The following is a 9,448-nucleotide window of genomic DNA, read 5'->3' as shown; positions in this document are numbered from 1 at the left end:
GGATACGGGACGTGTGAACCGGCTGTTTATGATAATAATAATAATATTAATGATAATGAACTTGTTTTGTACTGCACTTTCCAAAACAACGTTACAAACTTGGTTCAGCCGGTACCGAAACATCTCAGGAGGAAATGAAGCAAATAAAATCAGACAATTAAATATAAAAATACACAATAATAACAGTAATATACAACATGTTGGAAATAAACCAGTGAGCAAGCACAATAAAAAATAAAACATTTTTTAAAAAAGATAACACTTTCTATCTTTTACAGTAAAGCAGTACTTTTACTTTTTAAACTGTAGTATTGTTGGTAGTACTTTGTTTATTCCTCCATTGACTTGCTCCAACAAACCACAGTGTGTGTGTCGTAATACACTGCCTCCAGGGATGAAAGTCCACCGCTGTGTGCGTGTGTGTGTGTGCGTGTGTGTGTGTGTGTGTGCGTGTGTGTGTGTGTGTGTGTGTGTGTGTGTGGAGGCGTGGTGTTGCCTCGTCTACCTGCAGCTCTTCCCTCCACTTCACTTCATTCACACCCTGTCGCAGCAGCAGCAGCAGGAAACATGAGCGGACGAGTCGGAGACTTGAGTCCAAAACAGGATGAAATCTTAACCGAGGTAAAAAAAAATATTCCAATCAATAAGAATCCACTGAAGGTATTGATCTGTGAATATTGATGAGTTCCTTCTGTTGTATTTAGTTTTATCTGTGGTTGTTTTTGTTGTAGTAACACATGGATCTCATGGTAACTGTCTCCTGTGTGTTCATACTAACACTGTTGTTATATACACTGAGATTTACTGTGCTTTAATACAAGTTTGAAGTACTTGTACTTCATTTGAGTATTTCCATTTTGTTCTTCTTTGTACTTAAGTATATACAAGCGGAAAATATTGTAGTTTTTTTTACCAGACAGAAAGTATTAATCCATTTATAACAGGGTGATTTTATGTTTTGTTAGTAAAATTTCTTTAAGTAAGTCACATTTTTAATGTCCGACTTTTACTTTTCTGTATTTCTGTATTAGTACTTTTACTCTAAGTTAAGGATGCGAGTACTTCTTCCACTGGAACTCTCTGAGGGAGATATAATAATATCTAACATCTCAGTAGTCCTTTTTATTTATAAATTAAGTTTACGTTGGGACACAATGACAAAAATTGAGTTTAAAATATTGTCTGTTTTGGATAAAGTGCAAGAAAACATTATTTATATTGATTCATCTGTTGATTGTTGTTCAATTAATTGTGTTAAAATGTCAGAATTAGGAGAAAAATGTACTTTAAAATGTCCTTAAAAAAAAGACCAATGAGATTAAATTAAATGACCTTTTCAAAGATTTAAGAAAAGCTGCAAATCAGGCCGCTAATCGATGAACCAGCTTTAATCTCTGGAGCTGAAACTTTAAAGGAAAGGTTCAACATTTAGGGAACACGTTTAGATTTAGCCGGATCAGAAGGTTAATGCCACTCTCATGTCTGTACAGTGAATAAAAAGCTACATCCAGCTAGCTTAGCTTAGCTTAGCTTAGCTTAGCTTAGCATGAAGACTTGAAACAGGCATCAGGGTTTCTGTCTTAAATAGTTTAAAATCAAATAATCTGACCTACAGTTTTAAAAATGGATCAGATTGTGAAGTTAAAGTTACTTTTATAAAGTCGAATTGAATCTAACTTGTGTAAACGTGTAGAAAAGCTGTGACAACAGCCGCCCTGGCTCAGGAAACTAAACGTAAGTATTAAAGCGCTAATTTGCTGTTTTACAGGACGTTAATCGTGGAACTGTTTCTTGGCCGACAGCACGAACTGTCTGTTTCTTTACACTTTAAATAAACAGGATGAAACAGGTTCATCAGTGACCTCCAGAGCTGCTGGTAGACGGAGGGTTGTGTTTCATTTGGACTGAGCCAGGCTAGCTGTTTCCCCCTGTTTCCAGTCTTTATGCTAAGCTAAGCTAACCAGCCCCATATCCACCGTACACACACATGAGAGTGGTATCAATCTTCTCATCTCAACACTCGACTCGTCTGTAAATAACAATGTTGTTTTTAATTTAAAGCCGCCGTGCGATTGTGATGTTTATGTTCTGACTCTCTGCCTCCAGTTTCGGGGGAGGATCCAGGACATCCTGCCCGCCCTCCCCGCACAGCACGACCACTACCTCCTCCGCTGGCTCAGAGGTGAGAGCGCACACCTCCACACACACACACACACACACACACACACACACACACACACTGAAACCTGCTCGCATTGTCTCAACGATGAGGGCGAAACATTAATTACACATCAGTCAATCAAGCACGAGGCGACATCTTTAATAATAAGAGGAAGAACCAGCAGGTCCAGGACAGATTTTTTTTTAAAGGAACAGTTCACCCAAAACTGAAAATTCAGTCATCATCTCCTCACCTTCACGCTGAGGGAAAGTCAGGTGAAGTTTCGTCGTCCACAAAACATTTCTGAAGCTTCACAGCGAAACAGAGTTGCAGCGTTCTGCTAAACAACTGAAGCAGCTGGAGACTTTCTACAGAGTTGTGTTGGTACTTTTCCTTCCTCGTGTAAACCGTGAGAGAAACTCTCACACTGATGATGATGAGAGGGAACCACAACAGGTACATTTCCTCCAACACAAACAAACAATCACACTGTCTGTGTGTTGGCCGTCATTATTCAAATTGTCTCAGAGAGTTGCCGCCCGAGGCTACGCTCACACTCTCTGCTGTCTGAGGCTGCTCTAAACAAACCTGTTCCCGTGACCTCAAACTGCAGCCGGTTTCACTGCAGGACTGAGAGGAAATACCTGAGCCGGAGGCCTCGGTATCGAGATCCACTCCTGTCACAACAAAAATGTCAGTTTATCGTGGCATCGCCGGACCAGCCTGTCTGCTTCTGTGACTTCAGTGAGTCTAGAAGTTGTTTCAACACCCCGTCTCAACTGATTTCGCACTAAATATATGGAAGAAGACATTTTATTGACTGTTAACATGTCACATTATGCAAATACAGTAAACAGTCACCAAGATAGGCTGCTTCTTTGATGCCCGTGGAGAAAGTCACCAGACTCCCCTAAGAAATTGCACGATTTTGTGAGTTGTGGCGTGAGAAGAGACTTTATAAACTTTGTGAAATGTTGTCTCTAACAAACTCTTAATCATTAGTATCTTCTTGTGAATTCGGCATTAAAGGTAACACATTAAAATGTTTCTTTCCTTGTGAAAAGTGTCAGTTTGTTGCAGCATTGCTGTACCAGCCTGTCTGGTGTGTACAAACATATTTCTTTCTTTAATGATATTGTGCTATCGTGGGTATCGCTCATCACCTAATGGGCCAATAAACGTGTCAGCACTGTTTTCACCTCGATGTGAAGTCACTTACAGCTTTAGTCTTCCCGCTCATTCAACACCTCGTCCAAATCACTTCAGGTCTGACAGAACCAATGTTTGCATCACTAAATAGATGAAGGTGTGTCGGTCGGTTCTCTATGAAACCAGTTGTACTGACGGATGATGCTGATAGCCTGTTTAACGGCGGTTAATGTAGCAGTGAACTACAATACAGAGAAGTGTTCGTGTCAGCGTTGCTGGCTGCTTTGTCTGCTTTTCATGTCCACAAGTGACAAATGATAAATGCTAAAAACAAAAGTAGAAAAGAGTCATTATTACGTCTGCTAACTGACTGAATATATCTACGTAATGTTTGCTAACACTCGCTTAGCTCAAGTCATCCTGAAGAGTTGAGTGACGCCGTGTTTTATTCCTCACAAACAATGTGTCCTTTCTTCTCTCAAACATTTTTTTATAATTGATGGCATTTCCAGCGTTTCTCTCTGTTAATCAGTAATTTATTTCCTTCAGCGTTCGTCCGTCTGACCTCGTGGCCTTGAAAGCACAGAGGCCTGTTATTGACTCAGCCGGAGGTTTGATCTGCTCTTATCCGACAGTAAATGTTTGTTCGACGCTGTAGAAAGTTCGACCTCGGTGAAGCTGCATAGATTTAAACTAACTAACCGCTGCCGGCCTCCGTAGAGACGTTGTTCTGGACTTTGTGTCTCTGGACTCGACTCTTCTGTGAATTGACCCGGAGTTCGGCGAGGCTCGGATCAATGGAGGACTCTGTGACTGTGGATCAATATTTGCATTAGCTGTTAACCTCGGACAGTTTCCTCACTCGACTTCAGGTTTTCTATTGATTTGAGACTTTTACTCAAGTTTTATCCAGATCATATATTTTCTTTACTTTACTGAGTACTTGTCATGTTCCTTCACTAATGAAACTGGTGGAATGTCCCTTTAAATCGTGTCTCTACTTCACTGATCAGGATTTTTCTTTTTTCTCTTCTTCTCGCAGCCCGAAGCTTCAATGTTCAAAAGTCTGAAGCCATGATCAGAAAGGTGAAGCTCTCCTCTAAACACTCACGTTACCTTCTCTCAGGTGTGTCTGGTGAGTTTCTCATCACGCCTCTGTGTTTCTCTCTGCAGCACCTGGAGTTCAGGAGGAAGATGAAGGTCGACAGCATCGTGTCCGACTGGAAACCTCCAGAGGTAAACATGCTCCTTAACACTGACTGTTAAAATAAAGACTTTACTTTTTATTTTTACCCATTTACACAAAATTAAACTAATTCATCAGGACAGTAAAAAGCTTTAAAATGTGACGTTCAACAGAGATGTTGTGAGGAGGAAGAGGAGTCAGAGTTTATTTTATTTTGGTATTTAAAGGAAGGATAAGTACGGTGGCCCTGAGAGCTCAACACACTGCTACTTAAAGGGTAACTCCACCGGTTTGCGCAGTTGCATTGTGGGTAATGTAGGCAGCAGTATAATGTATTTTTGGATGTTTAATTTATTGTCCCGCTGTGATAAAGACGTAACCTCTGTGTCGTCCTCTCCTTCCTGTGTCCGTCAGGTGATAGAGAAGTACGTGTCTGGAGGGATGTGTGGGTACGACATGGAGGGGAGTCCCATCTGGTACGACGTGATCGGTCCTCTGGATCCTAAAGGTCTGCTGCTGTCCGCCACCAAACAGGACTTCCTGAAGACAAAGATCAGAGACACGGAGATGATGCGGATGGAGTGTCGGAGGCAGACGGAGAAGGTCAGCGACAGATACTCCACTTCATTTCCTTCTCCAGTCTCCTATCCGCCCCTGACTCGTCTCCTCAATACCCTTATTTCATGTCCTCTCCTGTCCTTTCTTTAGTCTCCTCTCCTCTTGTCTTTCCTCTCTCTGGCTCTCTTGGGGTCCATTTTGTGTCAATTTCTTTTCTATCTGCTTTCATCTCATCTTTTTTTGTTATTTCAACTTGTCTCCTTTCCTCCCTATTTGTTCCAACTCTTTATTTTCTTCTCCTCTCTTTTCACCTTCAATTTCCTTTATTCCTTCTTCATTTCCTTGTGTCTCCTGTCCTCTTTCCTTTCCTTTCCTTTCCTTTCCTTTCCTTTCCTTTCCTTTCCTTTCCTTTCCACTTGCTTCCTTTTGTTTCCTTTCCTTTCCTTTCCTCCTCCCTTGTTTGCTATCCTCTCCTTGCTACCTCTCTGATTTTCTCCTCTTCTTTTTCTTGACCCGTCCTCTTGTTTCCTCCTCTCCTCTCCTCTCCTCTCCTCTCCTCTCCTCTCCTCTCCTCTCCTCTCCTCTCCTCTCCTCTCCTCTCCTCTCCTCTCTTGTTTGCTTTCCTCTCCTCGTCACCTCTCCTTCCTCCTCGTCTCCTCTGAATAACGTCTCCTCGTCTCTGTCTCAGCTGGGGAAGAACATTGAAGCCATCACTCTGATCTACGACTGTGAAGGACTCGGACTGAAACACGTTTGGAAACCTGCGATTGAGACTTACGGAGAGGTTTGTCAGACAATCACAACTGAATCACCGAGTTTCATCTGATAAACGTTGATCACTTCATCTCACCATCACTGATCTTCTCCTGCAGGTCCTCACCATGTTTGAAGAAAACTATCCAGAAGGCCTGAAGAGAGTGTTTCTTATCAAAGGTGCTTCAGCTCGATGACTCTTTGTTTCAACATCTGATTGTTTCTTTATGAGTTTTTTTTTGGATTAATCTGTGATTGTTTCCTGATTTTCTGTCTCTGCTGCAGCTCCCAAAATGTTTCCTATGGCCTACAACCTCATCAAACACTTCCTGTGTGAGGAAACACGGCGGAAGATCATCGTTTTAGGAAGTAAGATGAATTTTGTTTTTATCAATCCTTTCCTTTCCTTTCCTTTCCTTTCCTCTCCTTTAGTTTCCTTTGGTTTCCTTCCCTTTCCTCTCTTCTCCTCTCCTTTCCTTTCCTTTCCTCTCTGAATTTTGTTTTTCATCACAGAGTGTAAAAATAAGACTGAGAGTAAACAGCACGACAATCCATCCAAGAACTTTTGCCCAGAACCTGTAGGTGGTGCTGGCGTAAAGGTCAAAGTGTCAGGAGTAAGATCAGCAGGACTCATCCTCTGGGCACCATGAATCTGATAGCACCACCAGTCCTGACTGTTTTCTTTTTGTAGGTAACTGGCAGGAAGTGTTACGTAAACATATCGATCCAGAGCAGCTTCCTGTGGCGTACGGAGGAACCCTCACTGATCCTGATGGAGACCCGAGCTGCAGAACCATGGTGAGAGGAAACCAGTACCTCCTGGAGCAGAACCCGAGTGTTGTCTTTCTGAATGAACACGATTTAAACGACGGCTGTGTTTGTTGTTGCAGATCAAATATGGCGGCACAGTACCCAGGTCGTACTACGTTCAGGACTCGGTGAAGATCCAGTACGACAGCAGCGTGACGATCAGCCGCGGGTCCGTCTTCCAGCTGGAGTTTGATGTCACAGCACCGAGCAGCCTCCTGAGGTCAGCTTCAAATCTGAACACAGATAACCTTCATTCCCTGTTTGTCATCAAATCAAACTGAACTTTGTCTGTTCCTTCTCAGGTGGCAGTTTGCCAGCGACGGAGCAGATATTGGGTTCGGAGTGTACAGACGGACCGCAGAGGGCAAAGGTCAGAAAGTGGCCGAGATGCTGCAGGTTCTGCCCAACGAACGCTACAACGCTCACCTGGTCCCTGAAGACAGCTGCCTCACCTGCCCCGAGCCCGGAGTCTGTGAGTTACAGCACATTCATGTCGAGTCGTTACAGGAAGGGGAGGATTAGTTTACAGGCTGCACCATCTCCTGTGAATCCTACGATGGTGTTTTAGGGCCAGGTTAAAAAGATTAAATAAAAATGATGGAGCTGGGAAGAGGAGTAATATTCTGAGTAAGAAATCTGAATTTTTATGATTTAAGTGTTACATTTACGAGAAAAAGACTTGGACATTCTCTGAGATTAAAGAAGTAAATTTATGAGGGAAAATAAAGACAAATTCACGAGATAAAATCAAATATTCTACGAGATTTAAATGGTACATTTATGAGAAAAAACTGGAATATTTTCTAAGATTAAAGTGGTAAATTTACAAGACACAATTTAGAAATTCTTGGAGATTAATGTGGTAAATGTAAGAGAAAAAACAGGTGCGGGTAGGCTTCAGACAGAGCCAGGCTAGCTGTTTCCCCTTGTTTCCAGTCTTTATGCTAAGCTAAGCTAATCAGTGGCTGGCTGTAGTTTCATATTTAACAATTATCCTGCAGGATGCTAGCTGTTGCTAACTCTGTCCTCCGTTTTGTGCAGACGTGCTGTGTTTCGACAACAGCTACAGCATCATTCAATCCAAGAGGGTGAGCTACAAGGTCGAGGTTCTGCCTCCTCTGGACGGACAGATCCAAAGTCCACGCAGCCGAGGAGAGAGACGGCTGCAGTGACCGAGTCCAGCGCAGAAGACACAGACAGCAACATCAGTACTTTTGCATCAGGGCCGCGTTAACCCTCTTTGGGGCGTAATACCTCTCTGGCCCTGTGCATTGTGCATGTATTAGACTGTAATTAGCAACTAGCTTTGATTGAGAAAGTAACTTAAAGGCACAGTTCACCAGAAAATCGAAAATATGTATTTTTCCTCTTCATCCATCCAGATTGTTTTGGTGTGAGTTGAATAACACTACTACTGTTTCTGATTTCCAGGTGAACTGTCCCTTTAATGTCACAGGATCAGTTTCTGAAGCTTCATCGTGTTTTTGTAATTGAATATAAAGACAGCGAGGTGCTCATGTATCAATGTACCGTCCCACACGCCCGACTGAAGATAATGTTTGTGCTTGACGGACAACACACACACACACACACACACACACACACACACACTGAGGCGACAGAAGGAGTAAAGTTACTTTCCGAGGTCATTCATCAGCAGGAGCTCTGTGTCAGATCGTGTTTGATAATTATGCCGACCTGTTTGTTGTTACAGTGTGAAAATGACTGATGTTGTGTGTAAATGAAGGATTGTGGATAATAATCTCATATTTGATGTATAAATACACTGAAGTCATCATGATAACCGTCTTCATGTTGTGAACAAAGTTAGCTGATTTATTTTTAATTTATAAACTCTTCAGTTTGTACATGTGACTCTTAATAAAGAGAAAATGTGTATCGATGACAAACAGATCGTTATTTTTGATTTCTTTTAAACACAACTACACACCATGTTGCGATGAGGTCACACCAGCAGCCCGTCAACACGTTCACCTTCCAGTAGTAGTAGTGATTACTGCATTACTACGCGAGTCCTCAGCACTTATGGGTCGGACCACATCTTCAAACTTGACCTTTCATTTTCTTCTCGATTACACACCTGTGGAGTTTAATGACTGTGTTTTACCTGGTTGTGACGCTATCGCGCTGACAAACCGCCCGCAGAGACACACACAGACAGACAGACGAGGTGAAGACAACACAACGACCTGAGCTGAGTTACACTCGTCTGCCGCTTGAAACGAATGTGGGCCAGAGGCGTAAAGTTGGGGGGGCCCAAACAGAGTGGGGTGGCGATGACGTATTTTTTAAAGGCTAACCCTGAAGACAGCATCGCCCTGGTTCAACAATGCATTGCTCTCTCCAAGACGAAGGGCAATAAACTCTCTGTGACTCCCACCCCGTCAGCACACGACCCTCGGCCTCACGTTTTACCCTCCTGGACCTGCAGACACAGACGACCCACCTGTAGAAAAGGTCTGCCTGGACACACTGCAGTCCGCTGGATTATCTATAAAAGTACTTTAAAGCGCAGATTATACATTTAAATGTAAATCTCAAAAGCAAACATTTTATTCCAACGCTTCATTTCTTCTCGTCTTTACAAGCCTGAATCTCCTCATCTGGTTTGACCACCAGGTGTCAGTGTAGGCGAGGACAGAGGAAAGTGTCACTGGCTGCATTATTACATAACAGCTGATCATCACTGAGCATCAGGAGCTAATGATGAATAAACATGGTTCATAAATAGCTTATTATGATATGAACATTATCAGGTTGATTTTCATGGTGAAATACCAAAGACGATGAGAGATGTCTTTACCATCTGA

General features: G+C 42.5%; 1 protein-coding gene across 2 annotated transcripts; it reads left to right on the top strand.

The window, feature by feature from the left end:
* Positions 1 to 533: 533 nt before the first annotated feature.
* sec14l7 (SEC14-like lipid binding 7) lies at positions 534 to 8,527 on the top strand. Of its 2 annotated transcripts, XM_073478389.1 has the most exons (12): positions 534 to 621; positions 2,107 to 2,182; positions 4,353 to 4,396; positions 4,484 to 4,546; positions 4,911 to 5,099; positions 5,743 to 5,838; positions 5,927 to 5,987; positions 6,093 to 6,176; positions 6,499 to 6,605; positions 6,698 to 6,837; positions 6,920 to 7,089; positions 7,659 to 8,527. In XM_073478389.1, exons 1-12 carry the CDS (start codon positions 568 to 570, stop codon positions 7,787 to 7,789), a joined length of 1,215 nt encoding a protein of 404 aa, XP_073334490.1. In that variant the 5' UTR covers positions 534 to 567; the 3' UTR covers positions 7,790 to 8,527. The 2 variants fall into 2 exon arrangements, with proteins under 2 accessions (XP_073334490.1, XP_073334491.1); XM_073478390.1 differs by lacking the exons at positions 534 to 621; positions 2,107 to 2,182 and adding an exon at positions 2,227 to 2,617.
* The last annotated feature ends 921 nt before the right edge of the window (positions 8,528 to 9,448 follow it).

Source organism: Pagrus major, chromosome 12, assembly GCF_040436345.1.
Source record: "Pagrus major chromosome 12, Pma_NU_1.0".
Lineage (NCBI taxonomy): Eukaryota > Metazoa > Chordata > Actinopteri > Spariformes > Sparidae > Pagrus > Pagrus major.
Note: the sequence above shows the minus strand (reverse complement) of the source record. Positions and strands in the feature narration are given on the sequence as shown.

Excerpts from the sequence above, each read along its gene's own strand:
- sec14l7 (XM_073478389.1), top strand. The coding sequence starts at position 568 with ATGAGCGGACGAGTCGGAGACTTGAGTCCAAAACAGGATGAAATCTTA. Across the intron at positions 4,397-4,483 it reads CTGAAGCCATGATCAGAAAG|CACCTGGAGTTCAGGAGGAA; the intron begins GTGAAGCTCTCC and ends TTCTCTCTGCAG. Across the intron at positions 5,100-5,742 it reads GTCGGAGGCAGACGGAGAAG|CTGGGGAAGAACATTGAAGC; the intron begins GTCAGCGACAGA and ends TCTCTGTCTCAG.